Source organism: Lepidochelys kempii, chromosome 20 (genome assembly GCF_965140285.1).
Source record: "Lepidochelys kempii isolate rLepKem1 chromosome 20, rLepKem1.hap1, whole genome shotgun sequence".
Lineage (NCBI taxonomy): Eukaryota > Metazoa > Chordata > Testudines > Cheloniidae > Lepidochelys > Lepidochelys kempii.
Window position 1 is genome coordinate 24440754 of NC_136399.1, and position 25276 is coordinate 24466029.

Sequence of the window (25276 nt, forward strand, 5' to 3'; positions counted from 1 at the left end):
CACCTGTCCAGGTTCTCCCAGGGTCGTCCCTTCGTGGCGGGGGCTGGCCGGGGAGATCTGTGAGTCAGGGTGCAGAGCACACGCTGCCAGCTGGCCGGTTCTGGGGGCTCCGGCCCAGCCTGGCTGTCCCGGTTTTTTGCTGCTCGGAGGTGGCCGCCCTACAGGGGGGGGCGACACGTCGCCTGGACGTGACACCGGCTCGGCGGCAAGTTTGACTCGTGGCCTTCGTCTCAACTCAGCACCATGACGCCAGGCGACGACGGCGCCGCCTTGCTTCCAGGGCATGGGGAGAAGAGGCCTCAGTTTGCGGGTAAATTCCCCCACCCAGTGCCCTGACTCCCTCAGCCCCACTTCCGGTGCCCACTGCCCCGAAAGGCCCCACTTCCGGTCCCCACTGCCCCGAAAGGCCCCGCTTCCGGTCCCCATTGACCCCCAAATGCCCCGCTTCCGGCCTCCATCGCCCCACTTCCGGTCTTTCTGCGCCTTCCCGCAAACCAACTTCCGGCCTCCATCGCCCGACTTCCGGTCAGTGGAGGGCGAGGTGTCAGGCACGTCTCTGGGCAGCCCCCGCGACTGCTGGCAGGACCCGCCCCGTGAGGTCACGTGACCAACCAAGATGGCGGCGCCCATGCGGCGGGCGTGGCTGGGGCTGCTCCGGGCCGCGCTCCCGGCCGCCCGCCCCTATCACGCCCCGCCCCCGCGGCGCAAGCCGGGCGGCGTGTACCGGCCGGACCCCAGCGATCCCCTCACGCCCCTGTGGCAGCTGCAGCCCGCCTACGAGGCCAAGCTGTACGGGCGCCACGGCTCGGCCTCCGGCGTGGACCCGGCCCGGCTCTGGCCCAGCCCCGAGAAGCTGCAGGAGCTGGAGGCCGAGGAGAGGGAGTGGTTCTCCGGGCTGAGGGAGATGGAGGCGGCGCTGGACGCGAAGGAGCAGCAGGCGGAGAGGCAGCGGGTAGAGAGGTGCGGAGGGGGCTTGACCTGGGGGCCGGAGGTCTGGGTCCTGACTGCCCTGGGAAGGGGCCCTGAAACTTGACTCATTCCTGGGGGAGGGGGAGGACCCTAGTCATGGAGGGGTCAGGGACCCCAAAACCTGACCCAGTTCCTGGGGAGGGAGGACCCTACTCCAGAGGTGGGAGAGATGCTGGAACCTAACCCTAGTCCTGGGGTGATGACCCCTATTTGGGGTGTGACACCACCCCTCCCCCCAACACATTGCTCTAGGAAATGCTCTCGCCCCACTCCTATGAGCAAGGTCTCCAGGCCCAAGACCTGCCCTCAGGGAAAAGGAATGGTGACCTCTGTCGCCCCACCCCAAATTACAGTGTAAGTTTTGGGAACAGCAGTGGCAGTAGAGATACAGAGAGTCTCCCCCCTGTGGTGGGTGTCTCACTGCTGGCTTGTTTGCCCTCCTGGCAGAGAGAAGCTGATTGCCGCCAACATGGCCAAGATGCCGCAGATGATCGAGGACTGGCGGCGGGAGAAGGCGGCACGCAAGGAGAAGGAGCGGGAGGACAAGGCCCGGCGGGAGCGGCTGCTGGCCGAGGCCCAGGAGCGTTTTGGCCACAAGGTGGACTACCGCAGTGCCAAATTCCAGGAGCTGGTGCAGGAGATGGAGAAGAAACAGCGCAAGGAGCTCAAGCTGAAGAAGAAACAGCTCAAGGAGGAGGCAAAGAAGAAAACTGCTGTTGACCCAGAACCTGCTCCTGTCTCAGCTGGTGGGCCTGAACCAGCCTAGGGGGGCACATGATCTAGGAGCCTCAGATTGGGTCAGTGTTAGAGCCACAGTTGTCACTGAGCTAAATTCTGTTCCCAGTGCGTGCTAGAGGGGGGCTGAGCAGGGAGCTGGTGGCTCAGGTCTGGAGCGCCAATCATGCTTCTTGGAGCAGCAAGTCAACACCACTATTTACTCTAATTGGGGTGGGGTGCGGGGGGTGCAGCACTGGGTGAATAGGCACTGCACGGTCAGTCCCAGTGTAGGAGCTGCCCCCTGGAGTGTGACAGGGGGCGGGGGCAGCCTCCCTCCCTGCTTGTACAGCCAGCCAGCTCAGCCTGGGTTCTTCAGCCACCCCCGCAGCTGGACTCAGATCTGTGCACGGGCCACCTAATGGAGTTTGAGTAAGACAGAGGGAGGTCATTGGAAGGTCCTGCTCAAAAGCCCTAGGCTCCCCCCAACTTCAGATTGGGAATGATATGTTGTGGGGGAGCTGGCATTACCCTACAGAGCCCCGGGACTCCCGAGTGAATGCTGCTATCGCAGAGAGGGTGATGACCACATGGTGACTGTGTTAGTAATGTAACCACTAGGCTCCTTTCTCAGCCAGTTCTGCCCCTACCAAGCCAGCAACCTGAGATCTCTGTACTTTGTATGTTGAAATAAAAGGCTCTGACTAGGGCCTTGGCTGCCTGGGACTTTTCTTTATCAGCCAGTTCTGATCCCAGAAGGTTCTGATGTCTCTCCTGGCTGCAAATGTGCCTTAGAGACCACTGGTGCTTCAGGTAAGAGATGAGTCTTGCTTCCCCCGCACCCATCTGTCCCCCCATGGGGTTAGTTCACTAGGATGCCCTTTTAACTTTCTGTCTTGAGCTGTCACATTCCAGCCCAGTGGTGGCTGCATTTCAGCAGTGGGCAAGTGACTCCTGTATATAATCGCTCTTAGCTAGGGCTTTTCATCAGTAGGTCTCAAATAGCTTTCCAAAGGAGGTCAGTATCATGACCTCTGTTTTACAGATGGGAAAACCAAGGCATTGGGAGGAGAAGGGACTTGCCCAAAGTCACGCAGCAGGTCAGGGACCCAGGGATCCCAGGCCTCATGACATCCAGGCCTGTGCTCTATCCACTAGCCTCCCTTCCCTACCTCAAGGAGCAGCACGATTTTGTTAGGAAGGAGTGTGATTCATTGATCTTTCATAGGCAAAATACCCATCCATGGCCAGTTCCCTGCACTCTCTGCACCTAGTTGCATTTTCTTCCAAATTTGGAGACTGACTCATACATGGCAAGGGTGTAACCAGACGCTTTGTCCTTCCCTAGAGCGTCGTTACACTCTAGGGAAGGACAAAGAATGTACCACCGTACGCTCAAAGAATCCCTGAGCGTTTGCTCCTTTCTCTGCTTCAGGGGAGGAAACGTGATCACAGAAGTGTAGAGCTGGATGGGACCTCCACAAATCATCTAGTCCAGCCCCCATGCTGAGGTAGGACCAAGTAAACAGACTGGCCCTGTCAAGTGTTGGGCCAATCCATTCATAAAAGCCCCCAAAGACAGGATTCCTCCCATGGAAGCCTATTCCAGAGCGTAACTAACACAGAGGCAGGACATTTTTCCTGGTATCTAACCTAACTCCCTTGCTGCAGATTAAGCCCATTACTTCTTGTCCTACCCTCAGGGAACATGAACAACTGATCCCTGTCCCCTTTAGAACAGCTTTGAAGACTGTCATAGGCTCCCCCTTAGTCTTCTCTCCTTGAGACTGAACCTGCACATTTTAGAAAAATCTTTCCTCATATTGTAAGAGTAGGGAAGACTGGGAGCCAGGACCTATATTAGGTACTTACAGGGCCCCATCCCTGAGGTATTTGAGCCCCTCACAATTCTTTATGTATTTATCCTGACACACACCCCTGTGAGGCAGGGCAGTACTAGTATCCCTGTTTTAGGGATGGGGAAACTGAGGCACAGCATGGTTAAGTGAGTTGCCCACAGGCAGTCTGAGGCAGAGCAGGGAATTGAATGTGGGCCTCTCCTGTGCTGAGTTAGTGCCCTAGTCACCGAGCCATTTCTTACCTTCTGAGTCGCTGAACAGCCTTGGCAAGTCACTTCCCCTCTTGCTGCCTCGGGGTCATGGCTGGGAACTGAAATTTGTGACTGTTTTGAAAGTGTTTCACAGCTCAGAGGACAGTGGTTTTCCTCTGCACTCTCTGAGCTGGTTTAGACACTTCACTCCCCCCTCTCCCATCCCTTTGGCATATTTCCTGAGCCGTTTCACACAGCTGGGACAGCTCTCCTGATCAAACATCAAAATTGGTTTCCTCGCAACACTAGCAGCTGGGCTGTTGGCTTGGGAGACCCTTCTTTATGCAGAGCAGGTGTTCGCACGGTTGAAAAACAAAATCCTCCCTCACGGGTTACAGCTGGGAGAGCCAGGCCCAGCTGCAGAGCAAGGAATCCAGCTCTGAATGGCAGCTTTGCAGCCGGCAGGGGTGCACTTCCCACGGGGGCCGCTAGGAGGCAGCTGCTGACCTAGCCCAGTTACAACCTTATATCTGACCCCCTCCTCCCCCCCTTAAGGGAGGTTTTGTTTGCTTATTGGGGATCACGTGTGGCAATCAAGGGCTGACTCATCCCAGAGACAATGCTCAGGGCTTAGCCATGGTGGGGCTGGATGTTTACCAAGGCAGCAATTTCCGTGGACTACAAGTCGGATGTCATTCCCTATGGGGTAAGGGGGGCAGTTGCCTGCCCCTCTCTGCTTTTTCATAGGTCCATGGGCTCCGCTTCTGATACTGCTTACAACATTCTCTGTTCTGCCATAACCTTGCTGCCCACCCACCCAACGAGTGGCCACGATCCTGGAATAATTATTACTTAAATCACCCTTGTACAGCAACCCTTTGCTAAGGGGCAAAAATTTTCCCTCTGTCTCACCAGAGCCCACACCCGGAAGGAAGTTGAAGCTCGACACATTCAGGTGTGCAGTTTTAACAGGGAGGGTAATTAACTATTGGAACAAACTTGCCCCAGAGTGCCGTGGATTCTCCAGCTGGGGTAAGCTTTAAATCGAGCTGGGATGTTTTCCTCAAAGAGCTGCTCTGGTTCGAACAGGAATTCATCCAGGGCCGGTGTTATAAAGGAGGTCAGACGAGAAGAGCACAGCACACTCTGAATCCACAGCCCAGGTGCTCCCTGAAATCAGTGGAGTTGGGCCCCTAAGTACCCTTGAAGATCTCGGCCTGTGGAACAATTCTGGTAAGCTTCCACATGTAGCCAAGCCCTCGGAATTCCTAGAGAGAGGGACTTTCTAGTGCATTCAACTTCCCTCCCTCATAAGTTGTACCACTTTAAATACCCCACAATAGTTAAACTGGTACAACCCTCTGTAGCCCAGCTGCTCTTACATAAAGGTGTTTCTAGCAGCATCGCTGTGCCCACATGGGAAGTAGAGTAAGCATGTAACTGCAGCTCTGCTAGAGGTTGGAGCAATATTTGTTTAAATAAAAGGTGATACCAGGACAAAATCTGTGTGTAAAGGAGCACAGACCCATTGGAAAAACCTCTATGACTTGCCAAGTAAAAGTACTTTCAAAAGCCCGACCCAAAGGGGGCACAAAATAGTGAACAGGATAAAGGTGCCTGGCGTGTGTTGTTCCACCCTGTCATGGTATGATCATCCCTAGCTCTTCATCAGTAGCTCTCAAAGCACTTTCCAAAGGAGGTGAGTCACATTAGCCCTATTTTACAGAATGGGGAAACTGAGGCACAGACCAGTGAAAGTGAGGCTAATGGCAGAGCTGGGGAATAGAACCCTGCTCTCAAGGGACCCAGTCCAGTGCTCTATCCACTAGGACATACTGCCTCCTAGCTCAACACATCTAAATCACCCGCGAAGGCAATACTTATTTGTACATAAGGTGCCTTTGACCTGCAGAACCCACCAACACATGATATTGGGCCCAAGATTCTATCAGGATGCAAAAAAGGCGATAATTGTGCAGAGGATAAGAACAGCTGCAGTTACATTAGACCAGATAAAAACAAAAATTAGGGTTATAGATTCAAGGCACATGTTGACCCCCTTATTGGCTGGGGTTAGGGAGAAATTACCCCATTGTCTGGATATCCCATCATTGCCTACTGGGAGGTGTCTTGCAGGTGGTGTTGACCTGGCATTTCCTGTGGGCCTGAATTCAGCTGAATCAGTGGGATAAACACATATACCACCCTAATATCAGGCCCCTGGGCAAAGCTGCATGCTAAATAAAACCAACAGGGGGCAGAGTTCAGTATATTCATAGGTGCCCCCCAACCATTTTTGCATCAGGAGAAAAAAATACCCAACACCCTGGAATACAAATTAAACATCTGTATTTTTTATTACATCATCTCCAGAATTAAAAGGATTTAAAACTCTTGATGGAACCCAATTCGATTTTAAAATAAGATTCCTCCATACAGATCCCAAACATCCATTATTTAACCAATTGTTCATGTAAAGAAAGTCCCATCACCCCTTTAGCACAGCCACCTCGCGACGGGTGTTTCTTCTCTCGCCAGCTCTGTGCTGGGGTTAGACATTCACATGTGGAGCAGGGATTGAACCAGCTGTCTCTTGGTCATGGGGAAATCGTGCAATACGGGTGCTGGCCCCCTCAATAGCAGTTCTGTCCTCTAACAGGGCGTGTCTATTTGAAAGCGCACCTGTGTAACTAAATGGGTTTAAAAGCAACTGAGTCAATTAAATCAATGCAAGCCCATGTGGACGCTTATTTTGGTTTAGCTTAAATCTGTTCCTAATGAACTCAGGCCCGATTACATACAAAGTTGCAGCCGTTTCACGGAGGCTTTGGCTGCACTGAAAACTGCACCGGGATAACGCCGTGCGTTTCAGATCTGTCATGACAACAGGACAGACTCCTCCCAACTCGAGCGCATTCAACCTCACACCTGTGGGCCAGCGCATTGCCCGCCCAGCAGAGGTCTCTTGGCAAACAGCCCAGTGCATCATGGGTATGCATCCCAGCATCCTCCAGCAGGCACGTGGCTTGTGGGGCAGCTGCTGTGCATTGTGGGATTCCCCCACTATTCCATCCCATAACCCAGCGCTCTCTTGTGTAATGTACAAGCGCAGGGAAACAGCCTTCTCCATTGGCCTGCTGCGTTTGCAAGGCCCCGGCCCCTGGACTCAGCGTGGGATGGCTGGACTGCGAATGCGGCACTTATGCAGCTATTCGTGCAACACGGCTGCCTCCCCCACCCCTAACCTTATCCCAGCCCCCAGCCCGGAGCGACATCACTTCTGCTTCGGTAGCTGGCAAGCGAGGACCCGGCCTGCAGCACACGCAGAGCAGGACCCAGGTTGCTGACCTTGGCACGCTCCCAGCCATGAGGCGTGTGGCTGCCTGGGTTTGGCCCAGACGCTTCTTCAGCATGACGGGGCCTTGGCCAGGCCGAATTTGAGTGAGTGGCCCCTGTTGAAAGGGGTCGGCCCGTGGCCCAGGTGGCCTCCAGCTCTGCAGCCTATGGGAGTGACCAATATCAACCCAATTTCAACCCATGAGCATCTACACACAAAGATGCACTGGTTGTACTAAACCAATGTCAGTTAAAGTTGCCCAACTTCTGTGTTTAGACAAGCCCCGCAACGAAACCCAAATAAACCCGGCTTAAACCGGAGTCTTTTGCGCTGATTTCGCTAGATCAGATTAAAGTGTAACCAGTGGGACTTTGAATATAGACAAGGCCAGAGTGGACTGAGGTAAATGGTGACAGATGATTTAGTACCTAAAAAGCACCCGGCCTCAAGAGATCTGCGGTCGATTCCCAGTTTCCCCATCTGGTGTCCTTGGTTCACAGTTGCAGGCCACGTTGCCTCAGTTTCCCCATTTGTCAAACGCGGAGGGGGACGGCTCAGAGGCATGTACAGATGCGGGGGGGCATGGCTCAGAGGCTGCCCACCTCATTAAAAACACACTGTAAGAACCGGCCATAGGATTCGGCCCTTTTCCCTGTGCCGAGGGCTTTCGGGGGAGACCTGAATTTCCGGACCAAAAAAGAAGAGGCAGAAATAGAAAAACAAGGCCACGGCTGCATTTAAAAAAAAATCGCCTGCCCGTGCAGGAGGCAGCGACAGCTCCTGGGTCCCCAGGATCGTCCCCAAATGAGATCTCTGCGGCAAACCATCAGTCAACGCCCCACTGGCGATGATGGAAAGAAATACCCGTCCAGCTCTTGGCAAGGCGCCGTGGCTCCCATTCCTACAGGATAATGGGAAATACGGATGCAGAAGGGCCCAGCTATGGAGGTGTGTGGAGCCAGCTGGTCCACGGGGGACCAGAACAGGGGTAGGAGGGGGGAACCCTGGAGGGCCAAGGGACCTGTGGATAGGGAGGTTCCCTGGACCAGGGAAACCAGCTAGGAAACACAGGGCACAGTGCTTATGGTGCCCCGTACAGCAGTCGGCACCGCCCCAAGTGACTAGTCCCAAATTAGTTTAATTAAAGTGTGCGTGCGGGGGGGGGGGCATGGTTAGCCCTTATCCTAGGAAACTTGGACAGGGGTGGGCAGCGCAGGGTGAACTGGCCCTTTAAGGGTATTTGGGTTCAGACTTAAAGGGCTGCCTCACCATGCGGCACCCTCCCGCAGGATCCAGCTCTGCCTCCCTGCCCCCTGTTTGTCACAGTGGTACCCCCTGGTGCTGCGGGCATGCTCCCAAAGGAGACGCACCCCTTCCAGGCTCCGCCTTTGGAGACAAAGAAGTCGCTCTGGGGTGCGGAGCGGCGCAGGAAGGGTTAAGTCAATTTGGCTTCATTGAAAGTGCAGGGTCCCTCCTTCGGTGGGGGCTGGGGGGGGACGACGACAGGTGATTCCATCCCCCGAGTCCCGTGCCCCCCCGGCTCTTCTCGGCTGCGGGGCACGGTTCCTTAGGAGGAGCTGGGTCCTTCCATGCCGTTCTCCTCCTGATCCGCCTTGAGCCGGGACAGAACCGCGTGGATCCGGAAGAGCGTCCGGGACTCCATGGAATAGTTCTTGTAGTTGTTCCTAAATTGGGAGGGCGGGGGGGGTAATCACTGGCCACAAATACACCCTGCCCCCCACCCCCACCCCGCCAGGACCAGAGTCTCTTCATCATACGCACCGGACTCCCCCCACCCCATTCCTGAGCTTCCCGGTGCACTGACCAGTCCTGGGACCAGCTGAACCAGAACCATCCGCTGAGTGCGGGGGGGATGCCTCAACTCCCCTCCCCCCCCGAGCCCTGTCCCCCCCTAAATCAGCCACACAGACAGTTCCAGCCCCTCTGGCCCCCCAGTGCACCTTAGCACCACAATGCATTCTGCGACACACCCGCTGGGGCTTCTGGGAAGCATTGTGGGACAGGGGAGCACAGGACAGGCTGACATTGTTGCAACACCCTCCTAGTGTAGACAGGCCCCACCTGGCTCGGCGCAGCAGCGGGATGGCCTCCTCGCTCCGGCCCTGGGCCAGGTGCAGCAGGCCGAGCTCCAGCAGCGTGTTGGGCACCAGGTAGTGATCGTAGCGGATCCGCTTCTCACTGCCAGCGGGAGGGACAGACAGACAGACGGTAATTCACCGGGGAGGGGCTTCCTGGACCAAGACCCGCCCCGGGCAGCAACCTGGGGGCAGGAGTTTGGGGGCAGCACCTGGCTGGGGCCAGACAGACCCGCAAGAGCATGGTGTCCTCCAGACACCCCCAGGCCCCTAGGAGGGGAATGACACCCCCCCAGCCCGCACAGACCCAGGACCCCCCTGATCCCTAGAGGGGGGAATGACCCCCCCACAGACCCAGGACTCCCTGATCCCTAGAGGGGGGAGTGACCCCCCCACAGACCCAGGACCCCTCTGATCCCTAGGGGGGAGTGACCCCCACACACACAGACCCAGGACCCCGCTGATCCCTAGAGCGGGGAATGACCCCCCACAGACCCAGGACCCGTCTGATCCCTAGAGGGGGGAGTGACCCCCCCACAGACCCAGGACCCCTCTGATCCCTAGAGGGGGGAGTGACCCCCCCACAGACCCAGGACCCCTCTGATCCCTAGGGGGGAGTGACCCCCCCATGGAGCATGGCACCACCTGTGACCCCCAGAACGCAGTTCCTTGCCCGGGCAATGCCCATGTGCTGGGAGGGGGGGGCATTATCCCATTGGGAAAGCCCATCGGTGGGGTAACCCCGAGATCAGCAAACCGGGGGGGGGGGAGGAGGGGCCAAGAAGCAGCAGGACCCTCCCTCCGTCACGTCCGCAGTGGGTCGGGAGCCAGAGCCCCGCCCAGGATGGGGACTCCCCCCGCCACAGATGCCCTGGGCGGCGGGAGCCAGGTGGAGTCTCCCAGCAGGGGGCGCTCACCTGCCCAGCACGGCGCTGAAGCAGGCCTCCGCCTCGGCAGGGCTCCGCCGGTGCCTCATGCAGAGCCCCTTCAGCAGCAGCAGGAGGCACCGGTCGTCCGTCTGGAACTCGCCGGCTGTGGGCAGAGTTGGGGCGTCAAGGGGGGGGGCCCGGCTCCTCTGGGCATCCCCACGGGGGAGGGGGCGGGGTGGCAGGGAGAGCCCCCACCCCAGTGTGCCAGCCCCCCCCACAGCCCCCAACCCGGTGTGCCCCCCCTCCCACAGCCCCCCTAGCTGTGTCTTCTACCCACCCCCCACTGGCTCGGGGCAGAGATGGGGGGGGCTCAGTCTCTCCACTGGGGCTGAGACCCAACAAACACGATGCAGCCACACGCGTGTTCTTCGTTCCCACCCTGGGGCCGGATGGGAGCTGGCAGCCCCCGGAGGGGAAAGGCCCCGTGTCCCATTCCCTCCCCCCCAAGCCAGCCGGTGCCCCACCCTGAGGCCAAATGGGAGCTGGCATCCCCCGGAGGGGAAAGGCCCCGTGTCCCATTCCCTCCCCCCCAAGCCAGCCGGTGCCCCACCCTGGGGCCGGATGGGAGCTGGCAGCCCCCGGAGGGGAAAGGCCCCGTGTCCCATTCCCCACCCCCCCCCAAGCCAGCCGGTGCCCCACCCTAGGGCCAAATGGGAGCTGGCAGCCCCCGTAGGGGAAAGGCCCCGTGTCCCTTCCCCCCCACAAGCCAGCCGGTGCCCCACCCTGGGGCCGGATGGGAGCTGGCAGCCCCCGGAGGGGAAAGGCCCCGTGTCCCTTCCCCCCCCCAAGCCAGCCGGTGCCCCACCCTGGGGCCGGATGGGAGCTGGCAGCCCCCGGAGGGGAAAGGCCCCGTGTCCCTTCCCCCCCCCAAGCCAGCCGGTGCCCCACCCTGGGGCCGGATGGGAGCTGGCAGCCCCCGGAGGGGAAAGGCCTCACATCCTGTTACCTGGCGACTCCTGCAGCTTCTTCTCAGCCTGCGTCAGCGTCTCCAGCGTCCCCTCCAGCAGCTCCCGCTGCTTGCCCAGCACGGTGAAGCCATTCCACATGTACATCATCTCCTGGGGAGGGACGGGGGGGGGGTGTCAGGGCAACAGCCCGGGCTGCTCACCCTGCAGAGGAGGATCTGGACCCCCAGGACAGCCCCCACATCCCGCTGGACATTAACCAGCCTGTCCTAGGCTCCCTCCCAGTTCCCCCATTCCCCCCTCGTCCTGAGCAGGTTATAGCCGCTTTGCACTCAGAGCCAATGGGAAGTGGGGAAACTGAGGCACAGAGAGGGACACAACCTGTCCAAGGTCATGTGACAAAGATGGGAAATGGGACCCAGCATTCCCGACTCCCAGCCCCTAGGTTCTAACCACCAGACCCCGCTCCCCTCTCCAAGCCAGGGAGAGAACCCAGGCGTCCTGACTCCTAGCCCCTCCCATTCTCCAGCACGGCAGATCCTGGGTGATGGCACCAGTTGAGTCATGGCTTTTCCAAGCAGCATCCAGCACAATTTTCCCCCTCGAACCCTCTCCCCACACTCCCTTCCCCCTCACCAGGGCTGGCACCGGTACAGGGACCGGGCGGCTGCCCTTATAGCGCCGGGCTTTCCGGATGGCAAACTTCTCCGTGGGGGGAGACTTGCCCGCGATCTTCTGCTTAAAAGATGACACCTGCCTGGAGGGGAAGAGAGACAGCTGGGTTGCGATCTGTGGGAGGGGGGGCCACACTGGGGGTCCCCCGGACCCAGAATTGGGTTCCAGAATCTCCACTGGCATTGAAAGCAAAGGTCCCGGTTCTAGCCGACCCGTTTGCCAAAAGGCAGCCCAGCAACATATGCCTGAGTCTGCAGGCAGCCTGAAACGATGGCTCAGAGAGTGCCTGGTTCAGCTCCCATCCTGTTAACTCTTGAACCTAATGCTTGCACACAGGCATCGCCAATACACATATGTGGCAGATTAAACTATGACGAGAGCAAAAACTGGGTCAAACTGGTACCGGGCGGATCCAGCCCTCACGCTGTGAATGATCTAATTTAATTTAACAAGACCCATGGCATTTAGATCTGCCTGAAGCCGGCACCGTGTTTCCAGCTGAGACTGCAGCATTTAGCTCCATGGAACATGAACCCTCCCAGAGCTGGGGGGTAGAACCCAGGAGTCCTGGGTCCCAGCACCCCCCTGCTCTAACCACTAGACCCCACTTCCCTCCCAGAGCCAGGGAGAGAACCCAGGAGTCCTATCTTATGCCCATGTCTGTCCTGTCTCTAGGTAGCCCCTGCCATTCCCCTACACACCCCAGCTTTGCAGCTGGGATAGGAGGGGAAAGGAAGTGATAAGATTTGGGGGGGCCCTGAGCCAGCCAATGCCCAGGGCTGGATGCAGGACGGAGCCAAGCAGGCAGGTAGGGAGGGAATTACCAGTGCCATACGTTAAGCTGAGGAGCAGAAAGGGGGGGACGCAACTTCCCATCTGGGGGTCAGTGTTAGTGGGCAAGTGACTGGGGGTTGGGACACACACAGCCCTGCCAATGCCCCTCACTCCCAACCCACAGCCCCTGCTCTCCCAGCCCTGGGCTCCCCACCCTTGTGCTGCAAGGCCTGAACCCAGATCTCCCGGTGCCCCTCCTGCCCAACCCCCATGTTTGGCACCAAACCCTCCTGCTCCCCCAGCACCAGCATCGCCCATGGCCCCTACCTGAACAGCTGCACCTCGCTCTCCCCGAAGGGCCGGGGCTCCTCGGGGGGCAGCATGCTGAGGAAGGCGGCTTTCATATACACATACATGGCCTGCAGAAAGACACCGGCCTGACCCATCAGCCCCACGCGCACGGCTGGGGGCGGGGGGCTCAGACCCCCAACAGGCCCAGGACGGGCCGAGAACTAGCAGCCACAGAGCAGACAGCCAGGCCATCCGGCCTGGTTAGGTCTCCAACTCTGGACACCTATGGGAGACCCTATAGAAAACCTCCGGCTGCTGCCGTGAGCTGGAGGGGGGCGGGGACTCAGCAGGGGGCGCTCTCCCCCACGGTCAGTGCTGGCCCCAATGCCCCAGGGCGGCACTAGGGGGCGCCGTGCTGCAGGGAGCAGGGGCTCAGCAGGGGGCGCTCTCCCCCACAGTCAGTGCTGGCCCCACTGCCCCAGGGCGGCACTAGGGGGCTCTGTGCTGCAGGGAGCAGGGGACTCAGCAGGGGGCGCTCTCCCCCACAGTCAGTGCTGGCCCCAATGCCCCAGGGCGGCACTAGGGGGCGCTGTGCTGCAGGGAGCAGGGGCTCAGCAGGGGGCGCTCTCCCCCACAGTCAGTGCTGGCCCCAATGCCCCAGGGCGGCACTAGGGGGCGCTGTGCTGCAGGGGACTCAGCAGGGGGCGCTCTCCCCCACAGTCAGTGCTGGCCCCAATGCCCCAGGGCGGCACTAGGGGGCGCTGTGCTGCAGGGGACTCAGCAGGGGGCGCTCTCCCCCACAGTCAGTGCTGGCCCCAGTGCCCCAGGGCGGCACTAGGGGGCACTGTGCTGCAGGGAGCAGGGGCTCAGCAGGGGGCGCTCTCCCCCACAGTCAGTGCTGGCCCCAATGCCCCAGGGCGGCACTAGGGGGCGCCGTGCTGCAGGGAGCAGGGGCTCAGCAAGGGGCGCTCTCCCCCACGGTCAGTGCTGGCCCCACTGCCCCAGCACGGTACTAGGGGGCGCTGTGCTGCAGGGAGCAGGGGACTCAGCAGGGGGCGCTCTCCCCCACAGTCAGTGCTGGCCCCACTGCCCCAGGGCGGCACTAGGGGGCGCTGTGCTGCAGGGGACTCAGCAGGGGGCGCTCTCGCCTGCAGTCAGTGCTGGCCCCAATGCCCCAGGGCGGCACTAGGGGGCGCCGTGCTGCAGGGGTCTCAGCAGGGGGCGCTCTCCCCCACGGTCAGTGCTGGCCCCAATGCCCCAGAGCGGCACTAGGGGGCGCCGTGCTGCAGGGGACTCAGCAGGGGGCGCTCTCCCCCGCAGTCAGTGCTGGCCCCACTGCCCCAGGGCGGCACTAGGGGGCACTGTGCTGCAGGGAGCAGGGGCTCAGCAGGGGGCGCTCTCCCCCACAGTCAGTGCTGGCCCCAATGCCCCAGGGCGGCACTAGGGGGCACTGTGCTGCAGGGAGCAGGGTCTCAGCAGGGGGCGCTCTCCCCCACGGTCAGTGCTGGCCCCAATGCCCCGAAGCGGCACTAGGGGGCGCCGTGCTGCAGGGGACTCAGCAGGGGGCGCTCTCCCCCGCAGTCAGTGCTGGCCCCACTGCCCCAGGGCGGCACTAGGGGGCTCTGTGCTGCAGGGAGCAGGGGACTCAGCAGGGGGCGCTCTCCCCCACAGTCAGTGCTGGCCCCAATGCCCCAGGGCGGCACTAGGGGGCGCTGTGTGAAGCACTGACAGACCCTCCCCAATAAACCCTTTAGTCCCTGGAGAGGGCACGGCCCCACCCATAGCCCCTCACCTTGGACCAGCGGTTCTCCTTGCTCAGCAGGTCGGCGTAGAAATAGGCCATTTTCCACATGCCCTTGTAGGCGAAACACCACATCAGCTCCCAGTAGCACATGTGGTGGAATTGCTTCCAGGCCTGCTGGGCCGAGCAGCCTGCCTCGAACCTGCAGATGGCCTGTGCAGAGAGGTCAGGAGCCTCGTGAATGGGCACGGGGGCCTTCCCCTCTAGGGGGCGCCGGTTCTGATCCGGCCCCAGGGGGATGGGGGGACTGGCTGGCTCCAGGGGGGTGGGGAATGGGACATGGGGCCTTCCCCCTCTAGGGGGCGCCGGTTCTGATCCGGCCCCAGGGGGATGGGGGGACTGGCTGGCTCCAGGGGGGTGGGGAATGGGACATGGGGCCTTCCCCCTCTAGGGGGCACCGGTTCTGATCCGGCCCCAGGGGGATGGGGGGACTGGCTGGCTCCAGGGGGGTGGGGAATGGGACATGGGGCCTTCCCCCTCTAGGGGGCGCCAGTTCTGATCCGGCCCCAGGGGGATGGGGGGACTGGCTGGCTCCAGGGGGGTGGGGAATGGGACATGGGGCCTTCCCCCTCTAGGGGGCGCCGGTTCTGATCCAGCCCCAGGGGGATGGGGGGACTGGCTGGCTCCAGGGGGGTGGGGAATGGGACATGGGGCCTTCCCCCTCTAGGGGGCGCCGGTTCTGATCCGGCCCCAGGGGGATGGGGGGACTGGCTGGCTCCAGGGGGGTGGGGAATGGGTCATGGGGCCTTCCCCCTCTAGGGGGCGCCAGTTCTGATCCGGCCCCAGGGGGATGGGGGGACTGGCTGGCTCCAGGGGGGTGGGGAATGGGACATGGGGCCTTCCCCCTCTAGGGGGCGCCGGTTCTGATCCGGCCCCAGGGGGATGGGGGGACTGGCTGGCTCCAGGGGGGTGGGGAATGGGACATGGGGCCTTCCCCCTCTAGGGGGCGCCGGTTCTGATCCGGCCCCAGGGGGATGGGGGGACTGGCTGGCTCCAGGGGGGTGGGGAATGGGTCATGGGGCCTTCCCCCTCTAGGGGGCGCCAGTTCTGATCCGGCCCCAGGGGGATGGGGGGACTGGCTGGCTCCAGGGGGGTGGGGAATGGGACATGGGGCCTTCCCCTCTAGGGGGCGCCGGTTCTGATCCAGCTCCAGGGGGATGGGGGGACTGGCTGGCTCCAGGGGGGTGGGGAATGGGACATCGGGCCTTCCCCTCTAGGGGGCGCCGGTTCTGATCCGGCCCCAGGGGGATGGGGGGACTGGCTGGCTCCAGGGGGGTGGGGAATGGGTCATGGGGCCTTCCCCCTCTAGGGGGCGCCGGTTCTGATCCGGCCCCAGGGGGATGGGGGGACTGGCTGGCTCCAGGGGGGTGGGGAATGGGACATGGGGCCTTCCCCTCTAGGGGGCGCCAGTTCTGATCCGGCTCCAGGGGGATGGGGGGACTGGCTGGCTCCAGGGGGGTGGGGAATGGGACATGGGGCCTTCCCCCTCTAGGGGGCACCGGTTCTGATCCGACCCCGGGCCAGGGGACTGGTTGGCTCAGGAGCACCCCCCGTCGCAGACCCTGGCTCTGTGAGGGGGTCCCCCAGGCGAGGGGTCTCTTACCTCACTGATGTTCCCTTTGATCTCCTCTATCCTGCCGGCGAAGAAGAGGAAGATGGCGCTCTGCAGAGGGGAGAGAAGGGAGCCGATGGGTGGGGGGCAGGGTCCCTGAGGAAGGGCAAAGCGTAGGGGATGCCAGGATCACCCATGAAGCAAGTTGGGGGGAGTCTCAGCCCAGTTCTTTCCACTCCCTAGTTTTAGCCGGGGCAGCAAAACCCGTCAGGAGGTCAGACCATGGGGCAGCCCCAATTCTCCCCAGTGAGGACAGATCCCCCCCGGACCCTCCCACCCCGCAGGTGGAAGGGCCCCACCGGCCGGTCCCGTACCTTGGGGTAGCGAATGAGGTAGGGTCTTAGCAGGCTCTCAGCTTCCGTAAAATCGTCCTCCCCGATCCCTGCAAGGGTGCAAGGAGGGGTCAGCCTGGGGCGAAGCCACTGCTCCCAGTTCTGAGAGAGATCAGGGACCCCCTGAATGGGAATGGGGGGCCCGGATCAGAGCTGGCACGCCCTGGGGGGAAAGGCCCCATGTCCCGTCCCCTGCCCCCCGAGCCAGCCGGCCCCTGGCCTGGGGTCAGATCAGAGTTTGCACCCCCTAGGGGGGAGGCCCCATGTCCTGCCCCCCTGAGCCAGCTGGCCCCTGGCCTGGGGTCAGATCAGAGTTTGCACCCCCTGGGGGGAGGCCCCATCCCCTGCCCCCCTGAGCCAGCCGGCCCCTGGCCTGGGGCCGGATCAGAGTTTGCACCCGCTGGGGGGAGGCCCCGTCCCCTGTCCCCCGCCGGCTGCAGTCCTACCCAGGATGAAGGTGAGGAAGGTGTAATAGCAGAGGAGCAGCATGGTGCAGAGCAGGGCCCGCAGGTTCAGGGTGGTCGCGCCCTCGTGCAGCTGCTGCAGCCCGTACTCCTGTGCAGAGAGACACAGCAGAGGGGGGGGGCCATTGGGCGCTTTCACCCTTCCAGAGTCCCAACGCGCTGCCTGATGCGGCCACCTCTGGGGCAGCGCGGCCGGCCACTGCCACACACAACGGCAGGGTGAGGCGCCCTCTGGTGACAGCTGCAGCCCACCAGGCCAGGAAGAGCCGGGGGTGGGGGGAGGGACAGATGTTCGCCCCCCGCCCCCAACCACAGCCCTGAGAGCTGGGGGTGCAGGACTCAGCCCACAGCTCAATGACTCCCTCTGGCTGATGGGGCCCTGGCTGCAATGGGGGTGGGGATGGAGGGAAGGCCCATACCCCAATTCCTCCCCTCCCCCAGACACACCCCAGCTAGCCCCCCAGACCCTCTCCCCTTGCGGGACCCCCCACAGAACCCCCCTTCTCAGCAGTGACCCAGGGAACCCCCATCGCGGGGACCTGCAGACTGTGCGGGGGATGACGGGAGGCCCAGGCAGGGGGTTACCTTGTCCCCCGAAAACCCAGCAAATTCCAGCAGCTTCAGGATCCGCGGAGGGAAGAGAGAGAGAGTCTGTGGAGAGAATAGAGGAATGAAAGGCGTTCCCGTCAGCCAGTCCCCTGCCCTGGGGCCAGGCCGGAGCCGGTGCCCCCTCGAGGGGAAAGGCCCCATGTCCCATTCCCCACCCCCCTTCCTAGTAATTTACCAGATTAAAGGCGCCGATGCCCAGTGCCACCCCTCCCTCCAAGTGTACGTGGGCAGGGCCTGCTGTACAGTGACTGGACTGGATGAAACTGCTCAGTTCCCTGGAAAAGAAACAGGAGAGTCAGAGAGTGCTAACCACTAGCCCCCATGTCCCTCCCGGAGCCGGGGATAGAACCCAGGAGTCCTGGCGCCCAGCTCTAACCACTAGCCCCCACTCCCCTCCCGGAGCCAGGGATAGAACCCAGGAGTCCTGGTGCCCAGCTCTAACCACTAGCCCCCACTCCCCTCCCGGAACCGGGGATAGAACCCAGGAGTCCTGGCGCCCAGCTCTAATCACTAGCCCCCACTCCCCTCCCGGAGCCGGGGATAGAACCCAGGAGTCCTGGCGCCCAGCTCTAACCACTAGCCCCCATGCCCCTCCCGGAGCCAGGGATAGAACCCAGGAGTCCTGGCGCCCAGCTCTAATCACTAGCCCCCACTCCCCTCCCGGAGCCGGGGATAGAACCCAGGAGTCCTGGCGCCCAGCTCTAATCACTAGCCCCCACTCCCCTCCCGGAGCCGGGGATAGAACCCAGGAGTCCTGGCGCCCAGCTCTAACCACTAGCCCCCACTCCCCTCCCGGAGCCGGGGATAGAACCCAGGAGTCCTGGTGCCCAGCCCCCTGCTCACACCAGTACACCACATTGAGTGCCCCAGGAGAACCATCACATTTCCCACCTTCACAGTACAAGAGCCCTTCTGAGGCTGAGGGCCCCGTCTGGGACCCCTCCTCCCCTGCTGGCCCCAAGGCAGCAGCCTGAAGAGGGGCCCCCTCCCCCAGAACCACCGCTGTGACATCACTCACCTGTAGATCAGGTAGCTGCTCCGCACCTTGATCCCCCCCTTGATGAAATTCACCATGTTCTCATCCTGCAGGGAGAAGGGGGAAATGAGCAAAACCTGAGGGAAGGGATCCCTCGCCCGGCGCTGAGATGCAGCCATCTCTGCAGTGGGATGCAGGGGTTGTTTATCCAGGAACCCCTCACCCAGTGCTGAGATGCAGCCACCTCTGGGGTGGGGAATGGAGGTTGTTTATCGAGGGACCCCTCACCCGGCGCTGAGATGCAGCCACCTCTGGGGTGGGGAATGGAGGTTGTTTATCGAGGGACCCCTCGCCCGGCGCTGAGATGCAGCCACCTCTGGGGTGGGGAATGGAGGTTGTTTATCGAGGGACCCCTCACGCGGCGCTGAGATGCAGCCACCTCTGGGATGGGATGCGGGGGTTGTTTATCCAGGAACCCCTCACCCGGCGCTGAGATGCAGCCACCTCTGGGGTGGGGAATGGAGGTTGTTTATCGAGGGACCCCTCGCCCGGCGCTGAGATGCAGCTACCTCTGGGGTGGGGAATGGAGGTTGTTTATCGAGGGACCCCTCACGCGGCGCTGAGATGCAGCCACCTCTGGGGTGGGATGCGGGGGTTGTTTATCCAGGAACCCCTCACCCGGCGCTGAGACGCAGCCACCTCTGGGGTGGGATGCGGGGGTTGTTTATCCAGGAACCCCTCACCCGGCGCTGAGACGCAGCCACCTCTGGGGTGGGATGCCACACAGCAACGTTGTCTCACAATGAGACAGGAAATGAAAGCGAATCCTTGAAAGTGACCTGGAGAGTGACCCACAGCACCCCCGAGTGGCCCATTGGGGCCAGCACTGACGAGGGGAGAGTGTCCCCCACTGAGCCCCCACCCTGCTCCCTGCAGCACCGGGGATTTAGCTCACAACCCAGGTGTCCTGGCCCCCTGGCGCTGTGCCAGCCGCATGGAGGGGGATCCGGTACCTGCAGGAAGGTCAGGGCCGCCCGCTGCAGTAGACACTCTGCGTAGCAGACCTCGGCGTGCAGCTCCACTGTGAGGGAGAGCGACAGGGACTTGGGGGGGGGCATGCTCATCCCTAAGCCCCGACCCCGCCTCCAGCAACACCGCCATCGCAGCCTACCCACGGAGCTGGGGATAGAACCCAGGAGTCCTGGCTCCCAGCCCCCTGCTCTGACCACCAGGCCCCACTCCCCTTCCCAGAGCCAGGGATAGAACCCAGGAGTCCTGGCTCCCAGCCCCCTGCTCTGACCACCAGGCCCCACTCCCCTTCCCAGAGCCAGGGATAGAACCCAGGAGTCCTGGCTCCCAGCCCCCTGCTCTGACCACCAGACCCCACTCCCCTTCCCAGAGCCAGGGGTAGAACCCAGGAGTCCTGGCTCCCAGCCCCCTGCTCTGACCACCAGGCCCCACTCCCCTTCCCAGAGCCAGGGATAGAACCCAGGAGTCCTGGCTCCCAGCCCCCTGCTCTGACCCACCCTCCGACACCCTGCGGCCATGCCCTGCGTCTCTTACCCTCGGTGAATGAATCCGCCTTGCTGACCAGGCCAGTGAGGGAGCCAGTCACGCTGGATTTCCTCCGAAACCTGGGCGTGGGAGGAAGATGGCTGGAGTGGGGCAGCTACCTAGCCCCTCCCGCATCTCCCCCTACAGGCCTCCCCAGCCCCACCCGACCCACAGGGTCAGTAACTGCTGAGAGGGGGGGGGATTTTCCCCAGCGAGGAGCCTGTAACTGGAAGGGTTCCCCCATCTTTGCCCCACGGCCTCCCAGGCCCCAGCTCCCCAGTGGGGTTAGGCTCTTACTCCCCCAAGCCCTGGGAAACTCCCCCTCTGCTGGGCAGCGGGTCTATGACACACGACGGGCAGGTCCGTTCCACCCAGCAGTGGGACTGGTGCAGAATGACCCCCACGCCTCCCGCCCCAGCCCAGAGACCTCCATGGGGCCAGGCCTGGGGGTCCCATTGCCAGGCCAGCCTCCTGCCCACGCCCTGTCACTCCCCATCCAACCGCCAGCCCCTGTGCGCCCCATCTCCCCCCATGACACACACACCCCATAACCCTCCCTGGGCCTTCCCCAGTCCCTGCTATGCCCCACCCTGATGCCGGAGTCCCATCACCCCTTCCCTGGATGCCCCATCCCCACCTCCCATGTGCCCCCCACCCCCACCTCTGGCAAATCTCCTGGGCCTCCTTCATGGTCTGCCCGGCCTGCACGATGTCATCGTGCTCGAAGGTCATCATGGCCTGCATCTCCAGGATGGTGGCGTAGACCAGGGCGTGGTACATGCTCTCCTTGGTCCTGCCGGGAGCAGGGGGCAGGTGACAGGAGGGAGACTCCCCCAGCCCCCCAGCAACACCCGCCCCAAGGAGCCCCACCATGCCTTAGCTCATGGCCCAGGGTTGGGGGGGGTGGGGAGTGTTCTAGGGTGGCATGGCCCCTTGTGCCCACTGGGATGCAGCATTGGGGGTGGGGAGGATCGAAGGAACCCCCCAGGCCAGGGCGAGCTTCCCCGACGTGCACCCTGCAGATGCCGGGAGCCCTTGGCCCACCGAGGAGGATCAGGGCCAGGGACCATGGGCAGCTCCTCCACCCACCTGGGCTGCAGCTTCTCCAGGCTCTTGCTGAACTGGTTGCAGAGGAAGGAGTTCATGGCCTCCATGCACTCGTCTAGGGCGGCCGCCAGGTCAGGCAGGGGCCTGTGGGCGGGGAGCAAAGAGGGGCTGCTTAGAGAGTTAGAGATTCCAAGCGAAGGGACCAGGGGGACCCCCTAGTCTAACCCCCAGAGACCTGCCCTGAGTTACTGCAGGCTGAAAATCGCACCGATCTAGGAAAACGTCCCACCCCGGTGTGAAACTAGCCCATGGTGGAGACTCCACCAAGGCCCTGGGTCGGTGGCTCCAGGGGTTATTCACCCTCCCGGTTAAACTCTGTGCCTTCAGCCCTGTCCAGCTTCAGCTTCCATCTCATTTGCTCTGCTCTGCGAGACGGCCGAGCCTGCTGGCAAATGCTGGCTCCCAATGGCTGGGAGCAAGTCGCCCTTCGCCTTCCCTTTGGTACACGAACTAGATCAAGCTCCTGGAGTCTCTGGCAGGTTTTCTGACCCTTTAATCCTCCACGCGGCTCCTCTCTGACCCCTCCCTGATTTACCAACGTCCTTCCTGAACTGTGCACACAAGTCCAGCAGTGGCCATAAGAACGGCCAGACGGGGTCAGACCAATGGTCCATCCAGGCCAGTGTCCTGTCTGCTGGCAGTGGCCGGTGCCAGGCGCTTCAGGGGGAGGGAACAGAACAGGGCAACTGTCAAATGATTCATCCCCTGTCAGTCAATCCCGGCTTCTGGCAAACAGAGGCTAAGGACACCATCCCTGCCCAGCCTAGCTAATAGCCATTGATGGACCCGTCCTCCTGGAACTTCTCTAGCTCTTTTTAAAACTCTGTTCTAGTCTTGGCCTTCACAACATCCTCTGGCAGTGAGTTCCACAGGTCGACTGCATTGTGAGAAGAAATACTTCCTTGTGTTTGTTTAAACCGGCTGCCTGTTAATTTCATTGGGTGACCTCTAGTTCTTTTGTTAGGAGAAGGAGTAAATAACCCGTCTTTATTCACTTTCTCCTCACCCGTCAAGATTTTGTAGACTTCTGTCAGATCCCCCCTTAGCCGTCTCTTTTCCAAGCTGAACGGTCCCCGTCTTATTCATCTCTCCTCATACGCCCCCCAAATCACTTTTGTTGCCCTTTTCTGAACCTTTTCCAATTCTAATACACCCCTTTTGTGATGCGACGACCAGAACTGCAGGCAGTATTCGAGGTATGGCCGTGCCATGGATTTATATCGTGGCATGGTGATTCTAGAGCCAGACACAGAGGTAAAATCACCTCTCTGCTCCTACTCCAGATTCCCCTGGTTAAGTATCCATGGTTTGCATCAGCCCTTTTGGCCCCAGTGTCGCACTGGGAGCTCGTGTTCAGCTGATTCTCCACCATGACCCCCAAATCTTTGTCAGAGACGCGGTTCCCCAGGGCAGAGCCCCCCAGCCTGTAAGTACGACCTATTCTTCATTCCCAGATGTTTACACCGTCCGAATTAAAATGCAGATTGTTTGCTTGCGCCCAGTTTGCCGAACGATCCAGGTCGCTCCGTATCAGTGACCTGCCCTCGTCATGATTTATCACTCTCCCATTCTTTGTGTCGTCTGCAAACGCTGTCCATGGATGATTTGATGTTTTCTCCCAGCCGTTGATAAAATGTCAGATATCGTAGGGCCAAGACCCGGTCCCTGTGGGACCCCGCTAGAAACACACCTGCCCAACGGTGATTCTCCATTTGCAGTTACATGTCGAGCCCTCTCAGTTAAACCAGTTTATAATCCACTTCACCTGGACCACACTGAACTGGGACCGTTCTAGTTTTTGCAATCAGAACGTCGTGCGGTACCAAGTCACGGCAATCTGCTTAGATGATATCACCCTATCGCCTCCAACTACCAAATTTGCAATCTTATTCAAAAATATCACATCACTTTGACAGGAGCTATTTTCCATAAACCCCTATTTGTTACATTACCTGCCTTTAATCCTTTATTAATAGCCTCCCATCTCACCAGTATCTTGCCTGGGGCTGATGTCAGACTGACAGGACTGTAATAATGCAGGTCATCCTGTTTACCCTTTTTAAAGACTGGCACACCATTAGCTTTCTTCCAGTCCTTGGGAATGTCCCCATAGTTACAAGGCTTAACTCCTTGGCCAACTCTTTTCAAACTCTAGGATGCAAGTGACCTGCCCCAGTGATTGAAACTGTCTAACTTTCACAGCTATTGTTTAACATCTGGCTGTTATTTTTGGAATAGAAAATATTTCATCATCATCATAATATGAAAGGATGACATGGCCTGGCTTTCCCCCCAAACACAGAACAGATGTTTATTTATTAGCAAGGGCTGCAGGGTCTGTTGCAGGAAGAGATTGTAGGTAGCATAGAAGCAGGTAAGGGGCTGGTGAGTTGCAAAGGTGGGAGAGCCCAGGGCTGGGCGAGCAGGGGTTGTGGGTCAGAAGTGAGGGGCACCAGCGGAGCTGGGAGGGGGAGCCCAGGGCTGGGCCATCAGAGGACGCAGGTCAGGAGTGAGGGGCAGCAGCAGAGCTGGGGGGGTGTTTACTCAGCACTTTTCTCTCCCTCTGGCCAGCACCGATCAACCCCCTGCCCCCCCAGCTATGAACATGGACTGACGTCCCCCTCCCCCAGCTGCCAACCCCCCCACAGGCCAAGGGCAAGGCCGAGGGGCCCCGCTGCCCCCTCTCCCCATGGCCAGCCTCAGCGCTGTGTTTGCCAAAGGCCACAGCCAGCGACGCTCAGCTGAACCGGTGCCCGGGAGTGCTGAGCAAACACGGGCTTGGCAGGGCCCTGCCAGCGCATCCACCCCACCTTCACCAAACAGGGCTGGGCCCGGAGGCTGGGCCCCCGCCCCCCCCATCGGCTCCACGCAGGGCTGAGGAAGGGCTCTGGCCAGCAGGTGCCAGGCTGGGCTGGGCACTAGGCTCAGCTGGCTCATGGCCTCACGGGCAGGGCCCCCCCGCAGGGTCTGGGATCCCCCGCCATCTGGAGCACAGCTCTGCTCACCAGCTCCTGGCAAACACGGGGCTGTCGGGCTTTGCCCCCCTCCACCCTGCGTGCCCCGCCCCCTCTGGGCCCCCCAAAACACATGGCTGCACCCCAGGAACCCTGGATATTCCCACAGTGCTCTGGGGGGGAGGCACCTACGCCGGGGGCCCGATTGGACTCATCCTGAGTGAGGACTGACGGTCCAGGGGGGAGGGGCCCAGCCCCCCTCTAAACCTTTCCCCCCAATGATCCCCACATCAGCCTGCTCCCCACCCCATCGACCCCTGCCCCCCATCTTCTGTGCTCGACCCCAAGCCCAACCTCCCCTCCCGTAGCTCTGAATCCGGTTGTATATCCTGGCCCCGCCCCGGTCTCCTGGGGCCCCCCGCCCCAGCCTCCCGTCACCCAGCAGGGACCCCCCGGATCCTGACTGGCCGGGGAGCAGGAGAGGATCCCCCCCCGGGCTGACCCAGTGAGGGAAGGGGCTGGGTGCACCCATGTGCCCTGGACCCCCCCAGGGAGCAGGCACGGGGTGGGGGGGGTGACTCTGCATTGAAGGTGCGTTTTTCCAGGGGGGCGGGGGGGAGCCCGCAGCAGAAAGACCCAGCGGGCCGGGGGGGGGCGGAGCTTTGGGAGGCGGGGGGCTGCAGCGGGGGAGGGGCGCGGGGGGGGGAGCAGCCCCGGGCAGAGGGTCCCGCCCCCCTCCAGTCCCGGCTCGGGGGCTCCCCGCCGGGGTCTCTCACCTGCCCGCAGCGGCCGCCAGGGCCATGACGGTCCGGTCTGGTCCGGGAGCAGGAAGCGGCTCTGGAGGAATGTGCGGCCGGGACCCGGCGGGGGCGGGGAGGGAGGCGGCTCCGCCCTGCAGGTGCCGGGACTCACCTGGCCGGGGCCCCCCGGGCGGGGATCCGGTCCCCAGGTGCAGGGACTCACCTGGCCGGGGCCCCCCGGGCGGGGATCCGGCCCCCAGGCGCCGGGACTCACCTGGCCGGGGCCCCCCGGTCAAGGAGCCAGCCCCCAGGTGCAGGGACTCACCTGGCCGGGGCCCCCCGGTCGGGGATCCGGCCCCCAGGCGCCGGGACTCACCTGGCCGGGGC

At 61.5% G+C, this 25276-nt stretch overlaps 2 protein-coding genes across 3 annotated transcripts; one reads left to right on the forward strand and one right to left on the reverse strand.

The window, feature by feature from the left end:
- The first annotated feature begins 528 nt into the window (after positions 1-528).
- On the forward strand, positions 529-2392 carry GADD45GIP1 (GADD45G interacting protein 1). Its single transcript, XM_073318184.2, has 2 exons — positions 529-960; positions 1417-2392. Exons 1-2 carry the CDS (start codon positions 617-619, stop codon positions 1733-1735), a joined length of 663 nt encoding a protein of 220 aa, XP_073174285.1. The 5' UTR covers positions 529-616; the 3' UTR covers positions 1736-2392.
- A 3690-nt stretch (positions 2393-6082) lies between these two features.
- LOC140900859 (tetratricopeptide repeat protein 39A) lies at positions 6083-25000 on the reverse strand. 2 transcript variants are annotated; one of them, XR_012155735.1, is made up of 19 exons: positions 24926-25000; positions 21178-21279; positions 20750-20881; positions 20098-20168; positions 19548-19615; positions 18577-18641; positions 17734-17833; positions 17535-17600; positions 16932-17040; positions 16468-16535; positions 16145-16204; positions 14533-14694; positions 12777-12868; positions 11637-11757; positions 11042-11153; positions 10084-10198; positions 9153-9269; positions 7499-8755; positions 6083-6423 (listed from the first exon to the last, which is right to left on the reverse strand). XR_012155735.1 is itself a non-coding variant. In XM_073318767.1 (18 exons), exons 1-18 carry the CDS (start codon positions 24949-24951, stop codon positions 8638-8640), a joined length of 1704 nt encoding a protein of 567 aa, XP_073174868.1. In that variant the 5' UTR covers positions 24952-25000; the 3' UTR covers positions 6083-8637. The 2 variants fall into 2 exon arrangements, 1 of the variants encoding a protein (XP_073174868.1); XM_073318767.1 differs by having other exon boundaries at positions 6083-8755.
- Positions 25001-25276: the final 276 nt, after the last annotated feature.

Excerpts from the sequence above, each read along its gene's own strand:
- GADD45GIP1 (XM_073318184.2), top strand. The coding sequence starts at position 617 with ATGGCGGCGCCCATGCGGCGGGCGTGGCTGGGGCTGCTCCGGGCCGCG. Across the intron at positions 961-1,416 it reads GAGAGGCAGCGGGTAGAGAG|AGAGAAGCTGATTGCCGCCA; the intron begins GTGCGGAGGGGG and ends CCCTCCTGGCAG.
- LOC140900859 (XM_073318767.1), bottom strand. The coding sequence starts at position 24,951 with ATGGCCCTGGCGGCCGCTGCGGGCAG. Across the intron at positions 19,616-20,097 it reads GGCGGATTCATTCACCGAGG|TGGAGCTGCACGCCGAGGTC; the intron begins GTAAGAGACGCA and ends TCTCCCTCACAG. Across the intron at positions 17,041-17,534 it reads CTGGGTTTTCGGGGGACAAG|GAGTACGGGCTGCAGCAGCT; the intron begins GTAACCCCCTGC and ends CTCTCTGCACAG.